This window comes from Dermacentor andersoni, chromosome 2, assembly GCF_023375885.2.
Source record: "Dermacentor andersoni chromosome 2, qqDerAnde1_hic_scaffold, whole genome shotgun sequence".
In the NCBI taxonomy this organism is placed as follows: domain Eukaryota; kingdom Metazoa; phylum Arthropoda; class Arachnida; order Ixodida; family Ixodidae; genus Dermacentor; species Dermacentor andersoni.
In genome coordinates this window covers 95,416,988-95,444,547 of record NC_092815.1, presented here as the reverse complement: position 1 = coordinate 95,444,547, position 27,560 = coordinate 95,416,988, and the positions used below count along the sequence as shown (strand labels likewise).

At 45.6% G+C, this 27,560-nt stretch overlaps 1 protein-coding gene across 1 annotated transcript; it reads left to right on the top strand.

Annotated features, from left to right (window-relative positions):
* Positions 1 to 238: 238 nt before the first annotated feature.
* Positions 239 to 27,072, top strand: LOC126541607 (sodium-coupled monocarboxylate transporter 1-like). Its single transcript, XM_050188452.2, has 11 exons — positions 239 to 620; positions 2,190 to 2,255; positions 6,076 to 6,127; positions 9,090 to 9,157; positions 12,162 to 12,316; positions 14,083 to 14,223; positions 16,061 to 16,190; positions 17,999 to 18,087; positions 18,166 to 18,278; positions 25,760 to 25,827; positions 26,914 to 27,072. The coding sequence occupies exons 1-11, from the start codon at positions 246 to 248 to the stop codon at positions 27,070 to 27,072; spliced, it is 1,416 nt and encodes a 471-aa protein (XP_050044409.2). The 5' UTR covers positions 239 to 245.
* Positions 27,073 to 27,560: the final 488 nt, after the last annotated feature.

Here is a 27,560-nt window from a genome sequence, read left to right as displayed (position 1 = left end):
TGATTAGAATGGTGCTTGACGCTTAAATTTTGGCAGTTTCTCCAGGGACATTGTCTTACTTAGTCCTATGAAGAAAAGTTCAGTGTTGTCGATTGCTCACATGGGTCTCACGCTTCGCTGCTTGTTGGGTTCCTTTGTTGCAGGTATCAGAACAGAATTCGAAGGTATAACAGCTCGTCGACCCCCAATTCGCTCAAAGAAATTTACAGTCGACCGGCGTCCTGCAACTGAAAAAAAAAGTCGTCATGGACAAAGTGACCCTTAGTACGTCGGCCGAGCTGGTGGCCCGATTCACGTCCTACGATTACGCCGTGTTCGTTTGCGCTCTACTGGGCTCGGGCGGAATCGGTCTGTACCAGGCTTTCGCCGGTGGCTCTGGGGGCAGCCAGTCTCTGCAGGACATGTTGACCGGCGGCAGGAACCTGCCAACTGTTCCCGTTGGCACGTCGCTGATGGCGAGCTTCATATCTGCGGCCTATCTTCTCGGCAACGCATCCGAGATCTACAACGGCGGCACCATGTATTTCCTGGTGTTCATTTCGTACTTTCTCGTGATTCCGGTCACGGCGCACCTGTACATGCCCGTCTTCTACAACCTCAAAGTGTGCACCGCCTACGAGGTGAGTCACTGTGCAGGCTTTAACTCTGGCTGTAGCGAGAACGGTGGACCACTACCTTTTTCTCATATTGAAGTATATATTGAAGTCATATTGAAGTAGTACCCGCCGTGGTTGCTCAGTGGCTATGGTGTTGGGCTGCTGAGCACGAGGTCGCGGGATCGAATCCCGGCCACGGCGGCCGCATTTCGGTGGGGGCGAAATGCGAAAACACCCGTGTACTTAGATTTAGGTGCACGTTAAAGAAACCAAGATGGTCGAAATTTCCGCAGTCCTCCACTACGGCGTGCCTCATAATCACAAAGTGGTTTTGGCACGTAAAACCCCATAATTTTACTTTTTTTCTTAGTCGCCACGTGGTGCTGGTAACATGTTTTCTTACAACAGAAATAGAAGAAAGACGATGACGTGCGACGGATGCCAGGTCTAAGATAAATATGACAAGATATGACAACTAAGATAAGCTAAGGAAGATAACATGGGAAAGCGAACGTTTAAAAAGTAATATAACAACCTGACTACTTCGATACCTTATGACGCACTTGAGTTCGAGAAATGCGTAGCTGCGTAAATAAGTGCACACAAACACACACGTGCGCACGCGTGCACACACACACATGCACGCGCGATAACAAACCAGAACGCGCACACGAAAATTCGCACCCATGATACTAAGAAATTGAAAAGGCAGGAGGAAATTTGACAGCAGAGTAATTCGTGATGCTGCCTTCCGATTTGCTAAACTTATATTTTCCTGATACATCGATACTTTGTTAGCAGTGCGTGCCGTTGACACTTTCATAACCTACCTGTGATTCGTGTGCATACTGCCATTTGTGCGAAGACACATTCAAATTTAGGCTATTTTTCGTAATAATCAGAGTGAAAAATTGTTTAGATATTCATTTCTGCCTCATGACACGAAGCTATTGGTGTTTCATAGCGTAGTGGGCTGTTAGTTTGCAGAATACATGGCTGCAGACAAAATTAAGAATTCTCTGCTAATAATTTAGGGGGGGGGGTGTAAGAGCAGTAACGTCAACCGTTTAATCTACCTTTACGATTTTATAGCATAGGAGACCAGTAGTAGTAGCGTACAGAGCTTGCTTTCTATAGCGCTACACAGAACGACATGCGTGTCCACACAAACAAAGCAGTTCACAGATCTCATCCGAACATTAATATCCCGATATACTTGTAAATGGATTGCAAACCACAAAATGAAGACCATGGTACCAAACATTTGCAAAGGACTCTGAATACTTATAGTTTATTGTATGCCAGGCTGAACCGAAATTTACTGCTCGATTATAATTTATATCAAACACAATGTTTACCTACACTGCAGAAATGCAGTGTAGTGGACTGTTGTCAGCTATTGGTAAGTAACCTTTGCAGTCATTCAGTGACACGCGATAGGGACGTGGCATATAAATGCGCTAATTAAACTTGACAAACATGACCTCCTTTCGACCCAACAAAATTTCTTGATGCAACAATGTGACCCAACCAGAGTTATTTAGCCTGGTGTTGCTCTGACATTCTTTACGACTATCATTCCATTCGCCGCAGTACCTGGAACTGAGGTTCAACCGAGCAATACGGTTCATCGCTGTGGCGATGTTCACTGTACAAATGGTAAGCATGCAACTTTGTTCGTGATAGCTTAATATATATATATATATATATATATATATATATATATGTGTGTGTGTGCGTGTGCGTGCGCGTGCGTGCGTGCGTGTGTGTGTGTGTGTGTGTGTGTGTGTGTGTGTGTGTGTGTGTGTGTGTGTGTGTGTGTGTGTGTGTGTGTGTGTGTGTGTGTGTGTGTGTGTGTGTGTGTGTGTGTGTGTGTGTGTGTGTGTGTGTGTGTGTGTGTGTGTGTGTGTGTGTGTGTGTGTGTGTGTGTGTGTGTGTGTGTGTGTGTGTGTGTGTGTGTGTGTGTGTGTGTGTGTGTGTGTGTGTGTGTGTGTGTGTGTGTTGCAAAGAGTGACAGGTGAGCGCGGTAGCGATTATGCGCCGGCACTGGTGGGAAGCGGACGACAAAATGCGACTCTAGCTGTAAGAAAGCAATATTTTGCTTATCAAGTCGATGTTGCTGCTGGTCATGTTTTACGAAACATTGAATTGTTTTTAGAATAATAGGTAGTGTCCCAACCTACGCCCCAGCGACTTCTCCCTCTAAATAACACGCGCTGATCTCAAAGGTCATGCTTTTGCTATCTGCATGCGCCAGGCTCCTTTCTTTTTTAGCCAAGCCAAGCCAAGTGGTAGAACGTGCCAGCAGGGCTATTATCGCAGTGCTGACATCCTTTCATGGCGAATTCATCGATGGCATCTTGTATCTCACTGAGGTCGCAGGACACGGCGTGCAAACTCGCAAACTCGCGCGCGCACAGCAACCCTCATGTGCGCCCCGATGCACCGAACAGCTCTGCTCGCTCAGCTCGTTACTACGAAGGGAGCGTCGCTAGCTAGCGCGCACTTCTTTACTTCGCAATATGCATAGAGTAGAGCACAAAAATCGTATAATATAGGAACTTAAATTTTAAGCAATAAGTCACCATCATCAGCCTATCTTATGTCCACTGCAGGAGGAAGGCCTCTCCCGGCCATCTCCAATTACCCCTGTCCTGCGACAACCGGTTCCAGCTAGCGCACGCGAATTTCCTAATGTCATCGCTGCACCTAGTCTTCTGTCGTCCTCGACCTTCGTTTCCGTTCTCTTGGTACCCATTCTGTAGCCTTAGTGCCCAACGGTTATCTAACCTACGCATTATATGACCTGCCCAGCTCCCTTTTTTTCTCTTAATGTGAATTAGAATATCGGCTATACCCGTTTGCTTTCTGATCCAAACCGGTCTCTTTCTGTCTCTTAATGATATGCTTAGCATTCTTCGTTCCATAAGCAATAAGTATGCTGTACTTAATAAAAGCCGACTCACGTACAGTAATCTCATATGCTCCATACGAAGTACCAAGACTTCACCGCCAGGTCGCGCCACTTACTGGTTTTTGAGACTTTCTTTGCCAACTTAAAATGATAATTCCTATACTTAAATCGCGAACAGGGTTCTCGATTCTACCACTATAAATCGTGGTCATTTAATTTCCACCGACGTCTCGCGACACATTCTGGCCAGTTTTCCGTCCTTTTATCGTGCCAGACAAAGGCGAAAGGTCGAACATGTTGGTGAATGATGCTCCACTGAGACATGCAACAGCATGCAACGACAGCCACAGACGAGGATTCAAGCTCAACGTATTAATGCGTCAGCATTCTAGGGCTACTTCCCTCGGAAATATGTCCCTCTGTCTCTAGCGTGCGACACGATGCGCTTCATATAGGTATAGATGGGCTCCTATGGGGGTATATATGAGACTACCTTATGACTACGTATGACTACTAAGATTTATGATTATGACTATATATAGTATGAAGGGGTATTAAAGTAATTAAGATAAATAAAAGAATAATAAGATTAATTAATGCCAAATAAGACTCCCTAATTAGATTGAAGGCCAAGGGAGCCCAATGAAGATAGTGAACTAATCAATTAAATTTCTAATTCACCTAGCCAAAGGTAATTAAGGTTAAATCAAACAAGCCTAATGAATAATAACTGAGGGTACTTAAGTATAATTAGGCCTAATTCCGACCTAGCAACTTTAAATTGGTTGAGACTAATCTGGATTAATTAATGATAATATAGATGAATCTGACCCAATTAGGATTAATTACGATTAGAATATTTCGCCCAATATGATTAATTCCGACAAATTACGTTCACCAGTTAGGTAGTTGCAACAGATCATTCCAATACTTGCGGCACCTAGCATCACGCTTGGCACAGTGTGCCGCGGTGTGCGTAACTCGGCCACTCAGTCAATCCTTCGTTGCATGAGTGCAAGACGAGCGACTAGAAGTAATACTCACGCATTATCTGACAAGTCCCACTGGGGAGTTTCGGCAGGGATTTTTTGTTCGCCATTGTGACAACGTTTGCGCTTGCATATATAGGAGGCATACAATTATTCCGTGAGGAGGGGGCATGACGACGCTTCTATTACGCCAAACCCTTTCCTAGCTGCGTGTTTTTGTTAGTGTGACGGTAATAACACACTGGCTTTGAAACAGTTCCTCTTTCATTGAAAAGATATGGTTTCGGTACGGGTTCAAATATTTCCTTAACACCTTTAATGTACCCTGCGTTGTCCATTACAATCTAATAACTCCGCCGACGCAGCCTGAAACCCGGTGAATGAACATAGGAACCAGACCCCTCCCCCATGATTAAGCCATTGTCATGCCGGCAAATATGTCTTTACTCACTTCATTGTCGAGAAACTGTGTTCTGCAGCTGCTGTCGTCACTGGGAGCGTTGTCAATGTTTTGAGGTGTGTGTGAACTTTCGGGAGCAGGCCTCTGTCACGTTCAACTAGAGTGGCCGTCGCATAGCGTGGCAGTTCTCTTTGAATTGCCTGCCATTCTGCCTTTTAAATCTCCGCTCCCCTTTTTAGTATAGGGGCATGTGCTGCACTCATATTGTTTACGTGAAATGTTAAGGCGCGTTTCACAGACTTAACGTAACAATTGTCGGCGTGCTTTAATTGGTCGAAAACGTTGCAAGCTCTGCAGTGTTGTTCGGGGGTTTGCAGGGCGGCGATCGAGAGAAGCTCTCAAATCATGGAGCATTATGCTAAGTCTGTATAGAGAATGGACGTCGCTCGCCTGTGGTAATTCTCTGCGAAACTAAAATAATGATTGGCCCGATATTTCCTTGCGTCCACCGTGCACCCGTGGAACTTCGCAGTTTCCTCCAAACTCGGTCACTCGTCGTGGTTCCAAAGCGAAACTCTCTTGTCTGTCTCGAGGGGAAAAATTAAATCTCGAGACTGACACTGGATTCTCTTGCAAGAGTCGGAGCGAAGATTTTGGCGATAATCTTGTTCAGCGACCCTCTTATGGCAATGCGTTGGGGAAATTAGTTTATTTGCACTGCGAGCAAGAGAGAGCATCTCTAGCGGGAGAGAAAACTGTGCATCACTGCGCTGTGTTGTACTGGTCTTTCGCTCGCGAAATTCACTCAAGAAGAAAGGAGGGACCTTCAATACGTGGCCTCTTCAGTGCAGCAAGCAACACAATGCCCCATCTGCAAGAACGACATGTGCCTACGCTGGCATGTACTTAAATTTAAGTGCTTCCTTCGAATAAACCTCAGTTGTTAGTTTGCGCCTGTCCCGTCTTCTTCCTTGTGATCGTCTACAAAGCGCATCCAATCTTCTCAAAAACGACATCAAAGCTATTTGTAATTGGTTTCCCCGTGCTTGCGTGTGTGTGAATGCGTATCTGAATGCGTGCGTTTGGGCGTATTTGCACGACGCTGAGCTGGAGTGTGGTGGTCGATACGGTTCGATGTATATTGTGCCATAATTTCTCTCTTGTTCCCTCACCCAGGCTCTCTATTTGAGCGTCTCCCTCTACGCTCCAGCACTGGCGCTATCGAAAGGTGGGTCAAGAAGTTCAACTGTTTTTGTTTTTTAAAGAAGCTCTGAACGAACCCTATACAAAACGTTTTTGTTAACTTTGTGCCTTTGCTGTAAAATACTTCCTTGTGCGAACAACGGAAGACTGGTGCCAACGTTTCAACAGGGGCGCTTGTCTTCACCAGGGCGACAGAAGATAAGTCCCCTTGTAAAAACGTCGTATAAATACTGAGGGCCAAATTCACAAATGTTTTTCGTTGGTAAGTGCTATTTGCCATTGGCCGGCTGCATTAGTTAATTAGGTGTCTAGCATCGGGATTGGCTGAAGTTTTAACTTACTAACGATTTTAGAGTAAGGGGCCTTCCTTGTTCGGCCCACTGCTGATCACTTCAACTATTCATCTTCCTGTGATCCTGGGCCAGTATTCATAACAAGCTTGTTAGCATTGCAAATTGGGCAAGTTGGTAACAATTCATCTTCACCATCTTAGACAGAGGCAAGAAAAAGAAAGCTGGTCCCTGTCGTAATTGGTACTAGTAAAGATGGATTGCAAAAAAAGGCTCTTACGCTATAGAATCGTCCGTAAGAGAAAATTCCAGCAAATCTTGGCGCTGTGCATATAATTAGCGAAGGCGATCGTCCAATGGCAAATAGTACTTAGAAAAAAGAAAGGCTCACCCAAGTGTTGACGTGTAAAAAGATTCGGTGTCTATGGTGATCGGTTTCTCTGTGTCTATGTTGATTCAAATGATTGGGTGATTTAAAGATGGTTGTATCTCTCTTCACTCATAAATATCTTACTCATATCGTACTTCGCGCGATATTACGTCAACATGGGACCCTATAACGTAAAACTATTCCAATCTGTCTTTATTCCGATCTCCTGACGTCAAATTTACGTAACCCCCAACGCAAGCATCGGGCGGTAACCCGCAGCGTTGTTTGAAAAGCCCTATCAAACGCGCACCTCGTTTATAGGAGGTCACTTTTTTTTTCTTTCAAAGCGAATAGCATATTGCCTACATTGAGCAGATTTTCTTATCGAATTAACTGAGAAGAGGCGAGGAGCACGCTCAAGTGGAGAGGGGTTCGATAGGGCCGAGCCAGCACAGTGAAAGTAGATAACAGGATGAAGAGGGTGATGCCAGCGTGTGGGATTGATCCGCTTCCCCTTATACTTGGCTTGCGGTGGCTGGTCGAAAATCGCGGCGGCGTGCAACAGAACGTTAAAAATGCCACCAGAACGGATCCTCAACAAAGAGTTGGTAAAGTGATGTCTTATATGCGCCGAAAGGGCTCGATAACGTTATACTGCGACGGAAAAATATTATACGCAAATAAATCCATGTTCTCCGTCCTCTCCGACTAGGTAGTACCAGAGCAATTGGCGGGCAGCCATCTCCTATTCCTTTCGGAACGGGGCAGTCTCCGGCTATTAAAAAAAAAAAAAAGTTTTGTGCGGCGTATTAATGCGTCTTTAACGCGTACACGTCACTTTGACGCGGTGAGTTTTCGTGGTTCTGTGACGTCGCGTGACAGAGAGGCGAAATGGACGCAACCCGAAAACGTTTGATCAATGGCACAGTATATATGGCGAAAAGGGCGTCGAATGAGATATAATTATTTTTCTTTCGTTCGGTCTAATCATGCATAATCACTGTGCACACATCATATCAAATTGGGAGCTATCGCGATTTTCGTGACGTCGCGTGAGAGACAGTCGAGGTGGGAGTGGCCGGACATTTTTTTGACCTATCATGGAGGGCTGATTGTAGAATTGGAATAGAAAAGTTTGGAATAGCTTAACATTTTAGCGCCTATGGTCTTCTTTTTGACGACGAGGACAGGTAGGCCGATTCCGTTAATTTACCGACTCTTCGACTAATGCTCGTTTCGTTTGGGCACCACTGAAGTCGCCTCGGGCGAGCCGTGCTCAGTCCAAGCGAACTCGCTCCAATTTCCAAAAGTGTACCGTACGATGGCTTTTCCTCAACTTATCTATATCTATGGCCGTGCATCCTTTGCAGGATTATAATCCAATGGGGTTAATGTTCGACCATATCGGCACTAATTACGCCCGTTTCGGTAACTGCACATACTCCGCGACTAATTAGCGCTTCTCGACACGTTGAGTCCTACATTTTAATACCTCTTGCGACTCTTTATGACGCCATGGAGGCCCAAAAGGGCCGTTTTTATCTCGAAGTGGTTACAAGATACCCAATCCCAAATATACCAAACCCATGTGAAGACAGCTAAGACCTTGTCTTCAAAAATGTTTGTGAATTCGGTCCCTGTTCTCTTATACATCGGCTGCTATGGTGTAGAAAGTAAAGGGTACCTCTGCTACTTCGTTTCTCTTTATTCTGCAGCAATAAATAAATAAATAAATAAATAAAATACCTCTGTCTTCGTTGTGCACCTGCAATTCGGGGACAGAATCCAGAAAACGTTTCGTTCGTAAGGGTTCTTTGACCCTGGCCGGCAACCGTCACTAATGATGTCTTCAACATCGCCATCGGCTGGCGTCTGTGTTTACGAACAGTTCTTGCGTAAGACAATTTTTGTTAATACGGGCCCAGTAGCGATGCCATTTGAGGCAACTTTTCTCTAGCGCCTCACTCACTCTATACGTCTTCGTGCAACTGGCATCGTTCGCGGATTGCGTGCGCATGCTCACATTATTATTCCGCATGTACGCACACAGTAAGGCTGCACAAGTTCGAAGATATGAAACGCAAACATGCGGGCCAAATGGAAATAATTCAGGAATTCGTAATCGTGACCTATAAATTGCTGAGGTTTTATGGTCAGCAAATCAATATATTCTACTTCTCAAGATGTGAAGTCGCGTGAGTTGCAGGAACTGAGCAAGTAGCATGCTTTAAGAAGTTGGGGAGAACTGTGTCAAGGCTAAGAATCGCGACAACGTGTAGTGGTCCAATGACTGCTACTAGAGTTCGCTTTTGTTCTTTCTCTCGCAGTGATGGGATTGCCATTGTGGGCAGCAGTAGCGCTACTTGGAATTATCTGCACTGTATATACTAGCATTGTAAGTACAATTTGGTGATTTCTTTTTTTAGTGCGACACTACTGTTTTTTTTTTTTTGGAATAGATGTAACAGTGACTCAGTGACCGTTGCAGAAATGCAGTGAAGTCGAGCTTCCCTGTTTTAAAGCTCAAGCTGTCTCCGCGATGTTTCATACTACTTATGCTTCATACTACTCGCACATTTCGCTATGCATCGCTATGTTTTATACTTCTCTGTACTACTCGCACCTTTTCACACAATGCTTCTTTCGCCGCTCGCAAACCGCATTAGCCTTCAAGTCATTCATGGATACAGTTCGCCTGACATGAAGCCATGTGAATTTGTGTTCGCGTTTGCGCACAAGGTGTAAACAATCACACAAGTTGAATTTAAAGTATAATTACACGCAGTATGCGTCTCTACGCGCAGTGTTTAATTGAAACAATTCAAGAAAGGTTCATTACTGAAGGGAAAATCAAACAGCGACCCATTCGTAGCACATGTTACAAAGAAAACCCATGCGGGTTCCTCGAAGGAAAAGCCTCGCAGTGAGACATGTAATCGTCAGATAAAGGTAATTGAAACTGATACTCTGCTCAGAGGGAATGAGCAGAGAAAAAAAATGGATATGAGAATAAGCTTTTGATGAAAACTCTAAGTTGATAATGCAGGCAAATTGACAGGAGGTAAAGGACTTGTAACAAATTAGGAAGGCCTTGCCGCTTCTCGTAAGCAGATTAAACAGAAAAGCTCACGCTGGACATTCGTGGTCACACAGCCCAGAAGAAACTTCCGTCACTTTGTTCAGATGGCGCATATGGAAAAGCTGGCATAGCTTCTCAGAGCAGCATGTAAATAGTTAATATTGCTACGAGCACTTACTGACTTTTCCTGGTGACCGCATTTAACCGGTTAACGAATATGCCAGTTATCGCCCAGCACAAGACGCGTCTTTCCTGTATCGGAAGTTCCTCTTATGTTTTCGCTGGTTGTAACTGCTGTTATGGTTGCTGTCGCCGAGCCTTGTGTAATCAGACTGCGGGCAGGACGAGAATAACTAATGAAGATTCTAGAACTTAAACGAACACCAGCGATTACGCTGTCAGATTCAATGACTCATGTATAAATAGCCGACATGTCCAATCGGCGGACCAGATTTCGAGTTGTTTTGCTGGGCACAAGTTAGCCCAACAAACAGTTAGTTTGGGGACTTGCGTTGTGTCTCTGTGGTTGTTCACCCTCAGTACAGCGCGAGAATATAATCAGCCTTGCGAATAAAAGCCTTCAGGCTATATTCTCGACAAGCATGGCCGCAGCACGGCCGCCATTTTTCGTTATGTTGGCGCTCTGTTTGGCTGTCAAGAGGTCACGTGTTTTTAGATTTGTGCCGGGAAGCGAAAGTTTTGCAAAACCCAAGATGACGAACGTGACGACGAGCTGCAGACTATTTCGAATAAGTAGCTTTTCTGCTCCTTGGCGGCTGTTTAGCGATGCTGGCGATTAAAAAACAAACAAAAGTGAACGGTAGCATGCACAAGCACGCGCAGTGCATCTACCCTTTCGCGAATATGTGGTGGCGGTCCAAGGTATTCGCCATGTCAGCTTGTTGAGTGGCTGAAGGAATAACACGTGAGGAGCGTCACTAGAAGGGCCGTTTCGTAAACGTCAGTTTGACGTTGCCTGACGTTGCGCTGGGCCGCCATTGCGTAGATTTTCTTTCCATAATTTGTGGTGCGACGAGCCGCGCGAATTATGCTTATGAGGAATATTATCCAATCGCGGCCGAGCGCCTGCGCATGGCCGCATTTCCCCCGCCGTTTGGGGCGCTAAAAATATTGTGTTCATAAGGAGTGCTAATAGCATTTGCATCGCTGTCGGATGGTGTTGGCATTTGTGGTACGGGCCATCATTAAAAAAAAAAGAACGCGTTTATTTGAAATAATATTGGTTGTACGTTACAAACTTTCTGCGACTTCTTGCACTTTTCACTGCTGCGTTCGTTGCTATATACATGGAGTTTTAATGGCATAACATTCCGCATTCAACGGCAGAGCATGGCAAAGGGGCTGCCATGTCTTTTACACGTGAACGAGTAAGAGGAAAGGACGCGCGAGAAATCTTAACCGTTTTGTGAATGAAGGTATTTTTATTGGCTAATGCAGAAGCGTTAAACAACGTTTCTGAATTCGCGCCACTCGTAATAGAAGATTTACGATTTTATAAGCAGCATGGTTTACTACCGTTTACATCGACAATAAGGTTGTAATGAAAGGGATTAATCCAGAGCTACACTTTTATATCATGCTTCTGCACTCGCAAATAAATATAGCAGTTTTACCGTGACCGGAGGCTTCGTACGCCATAAAGAGGCAGCGTAATATAAACGACATGCCGAGACGCCGCGTTTCAATTCCCGCATCTTACCGTGACGTCACATATTTTGGTAGCGACGGGCGGAGGCTTACCAAGAGAAAATAATTACGTAGATTCGAGAATAAAAGAGCAGTCCCGGCCGCTTTGTTTCACGAAATCAGCACCGAGTGCGCACAAAAACAAAAAATACTAATGAATCCGTCAGGTCTATAATGCGGCAAATAAGGTATATGGTACGGTTTAGGCGGAAAAGAGGAAAAGCGCAATTTCCGCTTCTCTTTCTCCTCTAAGGAGGATTCATTTTATGCCCAAGAAATGCACAGAAGGTTTTTGAAGAGCAATCAACGAGCTGGTTTAGTGTATTTAGGCACTCCTCGAGCTTACAATTTACAGCTTTGTGTTCAGTTCACAAATTCTTTTTCTTCAATCACATCTACCATTTAGATTTCTAGTGATAAACACCAGTTACGATTAATTTAATAGGTTCATTTATATTAGCTTAAACGAGGTGCTAAAATTTGGTGCTAAGATAGCAGCCAATCTAGGGCTTTTTTGTTTGCACTATCAAATTGTAGCTATTCCTCGATATCACACCACGGTTTTCTACAGTTCTTTTGCAAAAGAAAGTTGAACGGGCTCGTTTGTACGCAGGGCGGCATCAAAGCAGTGGTCTACACGGATACCTTCCAGTGCGTCGTCATGTTCATCGCCTTAATTGTGGTGGTTAGTATGGGCTTCAAGGAAGTTGGCGGATTCGAGAACGCCTGGAACATCGCCAAACAGGGAGGACGCGTCCAGTTCAACAGGTGACCTTAGCTATAACTTTTAACTCTCTAATACAGTTTGGGGGCAAAAAAATGCTACTTAAGAATAGGTAAGTATTATGCAAGAAACTTCTTAAGAATTCGTGTTCCACGTTTAGTATAGCATGCAAACAAATGGCCATGTTTAGGAAAACATTGAGGACATCAGGCGCAGTAAGCGTCTTGGATTTGAAGTGCTCAATTAGCACACAAAAAGTAATCGTCATTCAGCCCAGACCTTAATGGGATATTGTTGACACAATGAAACAGCGCTAACGGCAACATGGCATGCATAGTTAAACAAATAGAGGCAAGGGCACCCATCAAGGGAAACAAACCGTATTATCTTCAGTCCGTGCCCTGCCGGTTAGGAAGACACAAAATAAACAATTAAGGGAGTCGCTGTGGGTAGAAAGGTAGGTCAGTACATCGCAAGGATATGGATAGAAAAGTCACGGGGTTTTATTTCAGTCTGAACCAGATATACATGAATGCTACTTTTTTTTCATTCGGGAGGATTTGCCGTAATGCATAAAGAATAAAAGAAAGTTAAATACTTTGCATTGCTTGGTTGTGTTAGAGAGAGAAAAAAAGAAAAGGGAGGGAGGCAGGTTGCACTTGGTTTGCTATCTTGGACTGGGGGAGAGGGAAGTGGGAAGAAAAAGAAAACGCAAAGGGAGATGAAGTGACGCACGCGCACTCGTAACTGCGTTTATCGCGCATTCAAAGGCTGTCGCAGAGCTCAGCCGTCGTTAAAAATTTCAGAGTACGCTTAAGCTTCGCCCTTTAAGAGTGGAACGCGACAGCATCCAAAGGTCCCTGACTGCTTCTCACGCTTCCCACCAACTGCTGCTTGTGTAACCGTAATGTGTTCCGGGAAACGCTGGCGGTGAACGCTATGCACGAAAGCGAGCTTTCTGGTTCTTTTTCTTTTCTTTTCTTTTTGATGGTGTTGCAAGGAACCGAGCGGGCCGCGCCGCTCCTACTAAGACAGACCTCAAACAGCAGTTGGAAAACGGGTTTGTGTTTGGGTTTCCGCGCAACAGAATTACGTTTTCTCGCATACTCAAATTACAATCCGACGCTATCATATTTGTAGATTCTGTGTAAGTCGTAGTTTACGAATTTTCTGGCGCATTTTACTTTGACAAATTAAGTTAGTTCACTAACGCCTATGCGCAACGCGGAGGGCCTGCGTGGTTGGGGATGATTTTCTCGGCCGCGGTCGCCCAGACCAGCACCGGATTTTCTACGAAACCAGGCCCTTAACGCTCGCGCGTTAAAGAGTGCAGCAGGGCTCTGGTGGCTTTCTGTGTATATGATGGCCGAGTCCATGCATGGTCCCAATGTTCTTTTTCCTCCGTGCACACCCTGTAGTCCAGTCGGCTTAAGGCGGCACGCGAAGTCTCTCTTTCATCACGAAAAGAAGGACAGTAGATAAGGGAGATGTACTATATGGTCCCGTCGCAATCAATAACGTTGCACGTTAGAACTCGCGATGAAGAATGGTATTTCGCAATACTACGCGGCGTTGGTCACATTAGCGAGACTCGAAGGAAGGTTGACTGAAATTTGCCAGAGGTTGCCAGTTAGCATATCACACTTAAAATCACGGAACAATCGAAAAAATTGACGGAACTGTGAATTTTAGTAGTGTTGTCTAAAGGTAGACAGACGAACATCAAAGGATTCGTAGGACTTCTAGACGTGACTAAGGTCCGTCAAAGAGCAAAAGAGCCAAGGAAAACATCCGCGCTGTTTCTTTCCAGTGCGAGCTACAAGCTGAACGTCCGGCACACCATCTGGGGTGTCACAATCGGCGCTTGGTTCGCCAACTCTGCCAGCTACAACACGAACCAGATGATGGTGCTGCGCTACCTGACAGTGAAAACTCTCACCAGGGCAAAAATGTACGTATTCATTGTGGATGTTACAGTAGGCCAGAAGCCATCGAAGACAGACAGAAGCAAATTATGGCATTTAGCCTCAGAAAAAATAGGTAGACCTTCATACGTAGCGAAAGGTCTATCGTCAGGTGCAGTGGTTTCAAAGGTGGAAGCCAAACTACGATTTCACTGATTATCGAGAAACGAACCGAATTAAGATACACGCGTTGCTGGTTTTGTGACGGAATGGATTGAAGGCTTCGCGCGATAACTATAGTATTTGAGCATGCTACTGAGCCTCGCAGGAGTGTACGAGTATACCAGTTGATACAGAAGGCCGGAATAGGAATGACAATGAGGGAGTTCTTACATTGTCCAAATGAGGAAATCTCACGCTCTTGGGAGATGCTTAGTTCGCCTGATTCCCACGAAAGCTGACGAATTCATTACGTTCAAATGCTTATGGAAAGGCGTCCACCTTCACGGAATATAGTTCAAGTTAGTGGTACAGCGCCAATTGCCCCGTTTAATGCACCGTGTTTATTTATTCGACGAGCTCGAAATGAACACTAACAGGCCGCGTTCCCGATAGAGCGGCGGTGGTGGCTAAGTGTTATTTCTAATGGCCCCAACAATGCGCAATACTTCAACTTCCTTGCGTTGCCTAAATTTTTAAGCAAGATGTCGCAAAAAAAGAAAATAACTTTCGCGCGCAATGGTGCTAAAAAGAAATAACTCCGTATTTTTTTGCATGGATGCAATATAGCCTTTGGCAGGATTAAATTTATCTGAGCTAGGTTTTACCGATAAACCTTGTTAGCTTGTTTGTTCAAGTAATAATCATACTGATACAACTGCAAGCAGAGATGAAATCTGTATTGCGAAAGTTTGAGGCACATATGCTCTCATGGCGTCGTTGACGGCGTTGTCGTGCTAATCTGCTACCGACGGAGCGTGCGGGGATCGCGCGTTGAGAATTACAAGGCCTCCCGTGACGCGCTGGCTGCCAGAGTGACGATGCCAAATGGACGCCCTGTCATGCTCCGCTCAGCTAGTCGGCTCTGCCGGAACCAGGACAGCATTCTGGCTTCCGCTGCTGGCATGAGCTTTGTGCACAGACACATACAGCTTCAGACACACATTCAGACACACATTCAGACACAGCTTTGTGCACAGACACATAAGCATTCATGCTGAGTATAGCTGTGTGCGTACCACACAGTGTTGCACACTGGTCTGAGCGGAATGGAACGTTAACGTCAGGGTAAATCCAGCTTATCGTTTCTTTGAACGCCTAGAAGCGCCCCCCCCCCCCCCCCCCCCCCCCAGTCGGTTTTCTTTCCCTATCATCTTGTCCACCATCTAGATGTGATGCCTGCAGCGCCTATGGACCCTCCGCGCGGTAGCTCAGCGGCTGTGACGTTGCGCTGCTAAGCGCGAGGTCGCGGGATCAAATCCCGGCCGCATTTCGATGGGGGCGAAATGCAGGAACGCCCGTGTCCTGTACTCTGGGGGCACGTTAAAGAACCCCCGGTGGTCAAAATTAATCCGTAATCCCCCGCTACGGGGTGCATGCCTCATAATTAAATGTTGGTTTTGTCACGTAAAACCAAAGAATTCAATTCATTCAACGCATCTGGCACAGTCCTCACCACGCAAGCGTTCTGAGACACATTCAGCACAACGTTAAACCTTGCTTTTCCAGTTCGCTGTAACCTTGCTATAGGTTTAAATGCTTCGCATTCAGGCGAAACAAGTGATGACGTTTTTTTTTTTTCATTAACATACGTATTGTTTACGGCAGTTGCGCACTGCTCGTAACATTCGACGTTCAGTTGAAAAACACATTTACCTCATGCAGAGTGGTGTGGCTGAACCTGCCGTATTTGTGCCTAATCCTGCTGTTGAGCTGCCTCTGCGGTCTGATGATGTACGCTCGCTACGCCACATGTGACCCTCTGTTGACGAAAAGGATCGACACACCCGACCAGGTAGATCTGATTCCTCTCAAAGGAAGTGCTGTAAACGCACGTTGAACAGTGTCGTTGAATGCCCATGTATTTGCATAGCTGAACGTGAGCGACTTATTCTAGAATAGAGAGACGTCGTTATCATTCTGGAAAAAAAAAAAGGAAGGAAACTCCCCAGCAAGACCAATCTCGTCTGCACTGCCCCAATCAGCTCCTGACATGCCCCACCCCTGCATGCATACAATGCAGCTAAGACTTTTACAACTGCAGGAAACAGAAAAACACTCACTAGTACCTGTTTTTCTTTTCCTTTCCATTTTTTTCTTGTTACTTTTTTTTTCTTCTTGCTCTTTGTCGTCTTTGCAACCCCTAAATCCCCCAACCCAGTGCAAGGTAGCAAACCGGACACTTGCCTCTGGGTTAACGTCCCTGCATTTCCTTTCTCTCTCTCTTTTAAGAACTGCATAACCCCTTGCTTCCTAGACACTATTTCCGTCTATTTGGTTAATCTCTTAATCTAAAATGCCGTAATTTAGCTCCTCTTCGCACCACACATCCTGTTAAAGTCTGCTCGCGCTTGCTTTCATGTAAAACACAAACAAATTGTATTTCATTGTTCTTCAGAACGCGGCGATTTCCTTGTCATTTAATGATAGGCCTACATTTCCTTCTTTCCCTCGCAGAGCATGCACGTGTCGTAAGTACTGGATTCACAATGCCGCACGGAGGCGCCTTACTGACGTAGAATATGACGTAGACTAGACGAAGGCCGAATGTTGGGCCCCGCGGTAGAAACTTGGTACTAGCGGCATTGATCTTCCATGAACGCATCTCTAAGCACTGTGCTACGCTGTCTGAGGCAAATTGCGGCAGGGAAGTGGTCTACTTGGTAAGCAATTGTTGTGGGCAGCTCACGAAGACAAAGAGCAAGAGCAGTGACGTCTTCTTGTCTTCTTTGATAGTTGCCTTCGTTTAATCACTAGAGATCCGTAAATTTCCGCAACAAGCTATGCACATGTCGAAAGCTGTCTTTAGGCGTCATCGTTTTAGTAGCCACCATATGGACACTGGAATTTGCGCCGTCATCGCTAATTAGGGAATTACCTTTTGCGCAACAGGCTTTCGTGGCTCGCTCAGGCGGCATGATCGATTTCTAAATACCGATGGAAACGAGGAGAAAAAGTAGAAGTGGGTATGACTCTACCTCGATGCCTCCGCGGTTATAACTCTTTGCTGTTATAACTCTTTGCTATAACTCTTTGCTTTGCTGTATAACTCTTTGCTGTTACAGGTTCGAACCCATCTACGTCAATACGATAACAACGTCCGTGAGTGCAGATTGCAGTTCATGTTGAAAGTCCAGGTGGACATTTGATTTGAGGCCTTGTGTAGCGGCCTTCCTTATAAGCAAGATGGATTCGATCGGTCGCTCACTCGACCGGTCAATCAGGAGTAGATATCTTCTTGCTCCACAGAAATAAGATAACATGAATAAAGTCTCGCATAACATTTCATGTGAAACACTGTCCCTTCAAAGAACAGGAAAATGAAGTAAGCAGAACGAACATATTGACTCGGGCAGCTCCACGAAAAATTCAGGGACGAATGACGAATGTGGTGCGATTTAAAAACAGACTTACGAAGATTGACTTTTGTGCCTGATAACCATTTGGTGCACTTTTTTTAAACAAGATCATGAGGTCCAGGGTGTAACAACTTAACCGCTTATCGTTATCAGAATAAATAAAGCACAGATATAATAGCTGTAAGCGAGGCGATCTCACCACAGATTGTTGTGGCCTAACTTCATTTTCTGATCTCGTTGACAGTTGCTGCCATACTTTGTGATGGACGTACTCGCTGATACTACAGGAGTGGGTGGCGTGTTCGTCACGGGAATCTTCATGGCGTCACTTAGGTAAGAGGGTGATTTGAACTTGATCCTTTATTGCACGGCTCCACCACCCTTCGTTTCACTTTGCTTCTAACATTGCAGTTCTGTGTCTTCTGGAATAAACGCACTGGCAACTGTTTTCTACGTGGATATTATCGCCGTCCTCAGGCCAGGCATCAAAGAGTCGACGGGTGCCCATATTATGGTCGCCCTGGGTGAGTTCGCGTCTATTTTCGTCTTCTTGGAGTCTCTGCTAGGAAGAAGCTGTGGTGCGCTCAAATACACTCGTTAAAGAGACACTAAAGGCAAGTATTAAGTCAATATAAAGTCATAGATTAGTGCTTGAGAACATCTAATATGTCAATATTATCGCGAACAGAGCTTTTCTGATCGAGAAATTGAGTTAAATGGAGACACGATTAAACAGGCTCCTCCAGGACATTCAAGTACTAGTCCGATGACGGAGGCACGATTCTGTCACTAGTACTCAAACACCCGAAATAAGAAATGATTGTACTGCATTATCAGACACAAGAAATGCTACTTGTCGAATTCTGTTTTATTTTTAGAAAAAAAAAACTAATTGGCGTTACCCTTCACAACGACGCGCGTGATCGAACTCAGGTTTCATTTTCTCCACATTACGTATATACTCCGCCCGCACTTTCGCGTTTGAGTAGCTTCGTTATCGCGAAATGCTGTCCTGCTTTTGCTGGCTCGCGAAACTCGCACGAACTGAAAGTAGCAAAGAAGGCCGCGTCCATGTGATGTCCCGGGATTCCCGAACGGTCCACGCCACTTGACCAAGAGCAGCTGCAGCGGCGGATCCAACGCGGTCTTGGATCGATTTCGCTATGGCCGGGCGTTTGCGTTTTTCGCAGATAACCGTAGCGCCGTCTGTCAGGAGCCGTTTTACTCACCAACGGTGATGACGTATGCAACACCTCCACTCCCCAGTCGGGGTGGGAGTTTTGAGTGGCGCTAAAGGTACGCGGACCTTTCAGACGCAGTTTGCTCGTACACTAAATCTTTTCTTGTCACGAAACAAGCTCTGCAAGGTTTCTGGAATGGTATTTCAACAGTCCACGTTGACTTAGTATTTGCCTTTAGTGTCCTTTTAAGCCAATGGCGCACTAAGGCCGCGGAAAATTTATTTTGTGTTCTCTAGAAAAGAAGTGTTGCATTAAGGTTCTTTCTAATGCCAACTATATATTTAGGCGCCCACTGATCCAAACAAATGGTCAGAAACCGCAGACATTAGATAGTTTTACACACCAAATTTACAAGTTTGCAGCTGCAGAGAAGTGAAGTCAGGCAACTATGCAATGAAAGCAAACCATTGCCGTTATAGCAATTCGAGGAGATGATATCACACGTCACTGATCATCTGACAGATATTCTTCCCAGCAAATATTTGAGCAAATACGCATATTCTGTTGCAGTTTATATGTTCCGTCCCACCGTTATTTTATAGTCTGCTGTTTTTTGAGACTCGTAGATGGCACGACTATTGCACATTGCGCGTTGTCAATGAAACAGCATCAACCGTGACTGTGCATGGAAATACGTTTCACTTGGGGTTACTTTAGGGTGAGCGGCGTAGCACGTGCTCGTATGGTATCCACATGTTATATGCAATCTATAAGAAAATTCACTCCCTGATACAACTTCAGTGAAACACGCGCCGAAAGTTACGTGCTCCAATTATCGTGTTCAACAGGCGATAGCCATTATATGCTAATTAAACAATTAAATTCTGGGCCTTTACGTGTCATAACCATGATCTGATTACGAGGCACGCCGTAGTGGTAGACTCCGCATTAATTTTGAGCACGTGGGGGTTCTTTTTAGCGTCCACTCAATACAAGTCGATCTTGCATTTCGCCACCATCGAGATGTGGCTTCCGCTGCCAGGATTTGATCCCGCGACTTCGTGCTTTGCAGCGCAACACCATAGCCTCTAAGCCACCGTCGGTAGTATACAGGGTGTCCCAGCTAACTTTAGCCAGAGTTTAAAAATATGCAAATGCCACGTAGTTGGATAGAACAAACGTAATGTTGTTTGCCGTCGCTTGGAGATACTCAAACTTTATCTTTTTTCATTCTGGCTAATTAGATAATTAGCCTTCATTAATTAATCAACTTCTTGAATATTGTAACTAGATGAAAAACATCGATGAGATAATTCTAGAGCGACATGAAAAACTCCCGATACAGCCATCTGTCCCTCAATACGGGCTACATAAAAGTATATTTCCGAGCGTGAAAGAAGCCCGCGAATACACGCAAAGTGCCTCGAGCGGCCAGTCACGCGGCAGAGCAGTCACAGCGTGAGCTGGAAGAGTGGCTTTATACGAGCTCCATTTTCGGCACCACGAATTACAGGGTCTTCGCGTCGAAGTCTCTTCACGTCGTTTTCACGAGAACGATCTGAACTGTCCGCCCGACAGTCGGTGAGCTGCGGCTTGTCCTGCTTTTTGCACAGCGGTCTGCTGAGCCCGATGTTGCCTGGTTGCAGCCGCGCGCGTAGCTACGATTCGCTTCTCCAACGACGGTTCGTACCTTGCGAGGAGGCGCCATAACTTGCACCGAATTAGAGAGAGACAGAGAGAGAGAGAGAGAGAGAATGAAGAGGAAAGGCAGAGAGGTTAACCAGATATGAGTCTCCGGTTTGCTACCCTACACTGGGGATGGGGAATAGGGGTTAGAAAGATGACAGAAAGGAAAACGCTAAAAAAAGGGAAAAAAATACGCACACATGGAGACACACACACAAAAGGCGTTCCAGTTAAAGTCGTTCACACAGGCCGGTAGATCGCAAAAGGCGCAATAGCGCTTGCACGGCCTTCTGTGACGGTAGGTCCTTTCGATGTTGTAGAATTTTTTTTCGGATAGCGGTTGGTCGTCCAGTTGGTCAAGTTCGTGGCAAAGGCATGCCCTCTGTGGACTGTACTGCAGGCAGGCGCACAAAGTATGGCCAATTGATTCTTCATGGCCGCAGGGGTCACAGGTTGGGCTGTCGGTGATCCCTATGCGGAATGCATAGGCTTTGGTAAAGGCAACGCCCAACCAAAGTCGATATAAAAGCGTGGCGTCTCTACGGCGAAGCTGTGATGGCGCTCGAAGACTTAGTGTGGGATCAAGTGAGTACAGTCGCGTATTTCTTAAATGTGGCTCATTCCATTGCGACGCGGTGCACTGCCGAGCAAGCAGGCGGAGCTTCCGTGCTGCGTCAGTTCTAGAAAGAGGAATTTGGACGTGGCGCTCCTCAGTATGGGCTGAGCGCGCAGCGTGATCCACCCGTTCATTGCCGATAATCCAGCAGTGACTTGGAAGCCACTGAAAGGTTATTTCATGGCCTACATCACTTATATGTTGTAACGTCTCTATAATATGGAATATTAGTTGTTCGTGTGGTCCGCGCCGTAAAGGTGACAATAGAGACTGCAGTGCCGCCATCGAATCGCAGAATATTGTCCACTTGTGTGGTGGTTCATCACCAATGTGATGAAGGGCAGTAAAGAGCGCTGCGAGCTTTGCTGCCGTCGATGTTGTCGCGTGGGTCGTCTTAAATTTGATTGTTGTAGCTTTCGCTGGTATGACGATTGCCGCCGCGGAGCTGCTTGGAAGGACAGATCCATCAGTGTAAATATGCGTAGAGTCACGGTAGTTCTCGTACAAATATAGTAGCGTGAGCTGTCTAAGGGCTGGCGATGATAGATCAGGTTTTTTCGAGATACCAGGTATAGTGAGGTTGATTTTTGGCTGAGTGAGGCACCATGGAGGAATCGAAGGTCTCGCAGCCGGAGTGAAACAAGCTGTCAATGATTGATCATATGCGGTTATCGTTTGGCTGAAAGATGTGTGTGGTCTGTCCGCTGTTAGGGAGGCCAAGTGGTGATGAGGCGTCCTGGCCAGATGCCTTATATGGTTTCTGATTAAACACAGGTATCCGGACTACATGGCGCAAATGTCACATCCCTTGACTCTTGGCCCGGTACGTTGCTGTTGTTATTGATGATGATAATGGCGGTTTATTGGCATCGCCTTCGAAACGGGGTGGTGACAAATAGTCACCTAGCCTGCCTGAGTTAACCAGGTCCAGCTACATGCCGCATGAAACTGCTGTATGCAACTGCTTCATGTCGGGACACCTGGTGGAATATAACGGAGCTGCAATGCAAAGTTTGTGCGTATCGACGCTACGCGGCGCGCATGTCACATCGCGTGTTATCACGTGTCAAATCGTACGATACGATGCTAATGAAGAAGATGATGATGATTCAATGGCATTCTCTTTGAAACGGGACAGTGACCAAGAGTCACCTAGCCTGCTTGAATTAATTAGGTATGCCAAACAGGTTTTTCATTGCATCAATATTTATACATCCCCATAATGTTCCTTTCCTTCCTCAAGACTTCTCTATCTACCTTGTACCGCTACCTATGCAACTGCTACATGGCGTGCCACCTGGTGTAATAATATGCAACTGTAAAGCAAAGGGCGCATGTATAGACGCGGCAAGCATCTCACATAGCAACGCAAGTGGCACGATACGATGCTCCTGCTGACGATGATGGTTTATTGGCGTCCTCTTCGAAACGCGGCGTTGACATAGTCACCCAGCCAGCTTGATTTGACAAGTGGAACGATACGATTCTAATGATGAGGATGGTGGCGATTTATTGGCATCCCATTTGAAACGCGGCGGGACATGGACACAGAGCCAGCTTGATTTAATCAGGTACACAATGCATATTTTTTCTAGCATTCTTGTATATATCTCCTTAACCTTGTTTTTCTTCCTCATAACTTCTTCAACTGCCTTGTACCGCTTCATGTGCACTTGCTACATAGCGTTCTACCTGATGCGATATATATGCAAGTGAAATGGAAAATGCGCACGTATCGACGCTACGTGGCGCGCATGTCACGTCCCGTTCTTCCGCTGCGTGCTAGCAAGCGCTGGCGTAGCTCACTATGGTCTTGCACACGAGCTTTCCATAGGCTATGCAGGCCTATCAGCAAAAACAAATCGTATGGTACGTCATCATACGGAAGAACACGATATCGGATGCTGTGAGAATTTAGATCAAAAGATTTTAGCAAATTTCTATGAATGCCATCCCGGAATAAAATGGCATCTTTACAATTAATAAAACGGCGTTCAATAGCACAATTCCCTCAAGACCGCATTTCGTTGAAACGATTACGCACTCAGAGGACATTTACGATCAAGAAGAATGTCAGCCGGATTGGTACAAACTTCTGGTTAACCCGCCGTGGTTTCTTAGTGGCTATGGTGTTGGGATGCTGAGCGCGAGGTCGCGGGATCGAATCCCGGCCACGGCGGCCGCATTTCGATGGGGGCGAACACACCCGAGGGCTTACATTTAGGTGCACGTCAACTCCAGGTGGTCCAATTTGCCGGAGTTCCCCACTAAGGCGTGCCTCATAATCAGATCATGGTTTTGACAATGAAAACCCCGTAATTTTATTTATTAAACTTTTGATTAGGTGTTTAACTTCTCCTTTCGAGTTTTTGTTGTAATGGAGGATATTGCTTTGTGTGACATTTTCTTTGTATGGGCTCTCCGTATACCTGCAATTGCTTATGACCGCCTGGCCCTCATATTATTGCAAATAGTTCCTGCACATACATCATTTCATTCATTGTAATAAATACCATGTTTAAGAAAAAAGTGCTGGCTTCGCTCAGTGATAAAATAGCTTACTCGCGCGCAACGGGCCAGCTTTTCGGTCCCTGTGGGAACCGGTCTTTCTTTTTATTTTCTCTCCCATTAGAGAGTTTTAGGTTAGGGGACGCAAGCGGCTTGCGTACGCAAGAACTAGAGGCGACGGTACTGCGCATGCGCAGACCAAGACGTAGGGGTCTGCGCATGCACAGTACCGTCGTCCCTAGTTCTTGCGTACGCAAGCCACTTGCGTCCCCTAGCCTAAAGCTCTCTATTGCCGGCGATAGCTGCTGCGGGCATCGGACACCGGCGGCGGAGGTGGCAGCGGTGGACGCCATTGCCAAGCAAAACGGCTATTGGAATTATCCCATTACAGCTTACGCTGCAGGCAGTAACAAAAACCTGAAAATGATGTCATGTTTTGGCGCGTCTGTGCACTACCGCCGGGATCGGCCTACGCGAGAGGCCGCGTTTCTACCAGAAAGCTCGCATTCGTGCATAGCGGTCGGCGCCAGGGTTTCCCGGTAAATATCGCGGATTACATAAGCTGCAGTTGCCGGGAAGCGTGAGAAGCAGTCTGGGATCTTTCGATGCTGTCGTGTTCCACTCTTAAAGGCTAAGCCAAATTTTTAACGTCCCAGAGCAACGACCGGATTGCGAGGTCACACCGTAATGGAGCACTGTAGATTAACGCAAAGCGCGTGTTTTCTTTTTTTTCAAGTACACCTCGGCATGAGCACACGGCTACTTTTGCATTCCGCAGGTCTATCGGAATATGACTTCCAAAGTCAGAAACTGAACCCACCCCACCGTGTTCAAAAAAGAAAAAAGAAAGAAAAAACGCCGCTGCCACTAAACCCTCTAGAGCGTTGTTTTATGCCATAAGCATTTATGTACGTGCAGGAACAAGAACGTTATAGTTGGCAACGACGACCGTAATTAAACGAAATAAGAAGCAAACGAAATTGCCGGAGCCACGGTATTCAACTTGGACCGTTCCGACCAAATGCGCGCATGGTTTCGGAGAACCCAATGTCTCACCACGCATCGCGCCATGTCAACGTCATATCCGACATGCTTAGCATGATCGCAGTGTACAGAAGGTTCGTTATAAGTAAGCCATATTAGACGGCTTGCAGATAGAGAAAATCTACGTAACATTTTGCGGAGGCGAGTCCAAAGCTTTTCACAAGACTAACAGCGAATCTAAAGCACATTTAAAACAACCAGAGAGTTGCCAAACCCGGTTCAAGTATATTTAGTGCTTGGGAGAACGATGGCGTTGCAAGAGATTTCTGTGGCGGGGCACGGAATGTTTCGATCAGCTTTTTGCTATCGGCTGTCAACCTCCAAGAACAACGTAAGTTGCGAACAAAGATTTTGTTTGAAATTCTAAAGTGGTTTTGTTGAGTTTATGTGAAGGGCGCAGTTAATTCAACTATTTAGCGGTTATGTAAGTAAAGAAAAGCAGCTCATAATTTGTTCTTACTAGATGTTTTCAACGAAAAAGAAGGTGGCAATCGCAGGCAGTGTGATTCATTCTGCATCATTTTTTTCACCGATACACAGTGAACAATGTTGTGCAGCATTTTATAAAGATATAGGTCAACACATGCCAACTAAAACACATATTGCAACGTTGTATAATTGAAAGCTTAATTAATAGTTATCGTTCCTCAAGCCAGTGAAATTAAACTTCTTTTCCTTTACGAGTGCATACTTGACTTAAAGCGTAAAAAACTAGGACACAAGGAGGAAAACCAAACAAACAAAGCGATCGCAACGACAAACAGCAACTAGACTGTCGCAACTTTCATTGCTATGTGACGGAATGTATACTAGACTGTTTACTGAGATAGGAAAGCAGAATATCAGTATTTCTGGTTATATGGCACGTGTTCGAAGCGACTCTCCGTTTTAAAGTTTGGCTCATCAACCATGACATTGTAGAATACTTGTGAAGAAGACTCAACGTTTGAATAACATCTTCCTTTCGCAGGTGTGTTCTTCGGGATACTATCTATTGCATTAGTTGCGGTGGCCCAGCAGTTGGGAGACGTTCTGGCGGTACTGTACGCTTTCCTGTTCTTGCAGATAACCTAATATCTTGACATTGATTGAGCCGAAAGTAACCTGCAATCAGCCCTTAGACGAGAGAAGACATTACATGATTTATTGCATTTTCCGTCCACCGAGTAGCACATGCGCAAGTATTGTTGAAGGACGCAGCACCATGTTTGGACGGCATTCAATAATGGCAAATATATCATAGCAGGATTTCTCGTAACGTGGTTCTGGTTTCATTAAGCACGATGTGCTTATGGGCATCGTTATACAGTTCTTGAACAAGCTGCCCTATAGCGTCTCGTATGGTCACATCAATTCATGGCTATCGGTATTGTACGGCGGAATGAATCCGTTCTCGCCACACAAATGAAGCAGAGCAGCGTTGACCTGTGTCAGAGCTTGGGAACGAGACCATCGGGGAACGCATAATCCTCTTGTGTCCTCTTCCGCTACAGAATACATCGACCAAAATAGATACGGTATCTGAGGCCGGGGATATCATAATTTAAACGCTTGCGACGCCGAAATGGGTCCATGTTGTCCTTAAACTGACACAAAAGGCGCTCGTTAAAAAAAAAATAAAGTTTAAGAATGCGTGGTTGCCACTCAGCGTTGAGCTGCGACATTGTTACCGGCATTTCTTTCAATAAAAAGAAAAGAAAGAAATTAATCGTGATATCAGATATCACATACACCTTTGGGTTTTAGAGTTCGCGAATGTTAGATGTAGTACTTCAGCATTTCAGAAGGAGATGCATACCACTGCATGCATACAAGATAGGTGAAGCTCATTATTAGCTAGATGGCTCCGTTACAAGTACAGCACCCGGTGTAATTTTTATACCAGTAGCAAGTCTGTCCCTAGAATATTGGTCTGGGGCGGCGTAGTCTGTGCTGCTAGGTTTCTTTCTTGTACATTGCGCCTGTGATGTTACAAGGAATAATGCTAAGCTGAAAGGAGCATATGATTTCAAGGTATTTTGCGTATGGTGGTCACATAAATGTCCACTCGTAACATGCTTATGTCCGTACCCTAAATGGGGTATCTGTGAGACCATGCAACAACGTGGAACTATTGCTTTGTAGGCACAATCAGCAATCAACAGCGGACTTGGAGGGCCACTGCTCGGCCTCTTCTCCATGGGAATGTTCATCCCCCATGTCTCATCAAAGGTACGATCACACGAGTCATTAGGGCTATTTCTTTTACGTACAGTTCATGCAGACTCTTGCAGACGAGTGTAGTGCATGGCTGAGGCTATGGCGTTTTGTGATGCGCTTGGTTGGCTAGATTATAGCCAATTAGAGCAGGCTGCTCGAAGTCTTATGCATTAGCAGACGGAGCCACTGCGCACCCACTATCTGCGTGTGTACTCTGCACCACGGTGCTCTACAATTAATGCCATAATTTTCTTTCAGCAACAAGTCTCCTCAAACTGCAGCTAAAAACACCGCGAATTCGCAGCACACGACGACAACATATAAGACAGCGCGGAATCCGAAACAGCCTGTCCGTATATAAGATTGGCAGTGGCTTAGCTCGGCTATGCCAGGATATACGTAGCGAAAGCTAAGGCATAGCATGGTTAGCCTTGGTTAACCTTGATTGCAAGTCCAGGTTAGTCTGGTTGTCTAGCTATGTTGCGGCGTTTAGCCAGTCGTTCGGCGCGCTGTTCGTCTGTTTCCTGGGCGATTCGTTTCCTCTTCATCTCGTTCCGATGTCGATTCCAGGC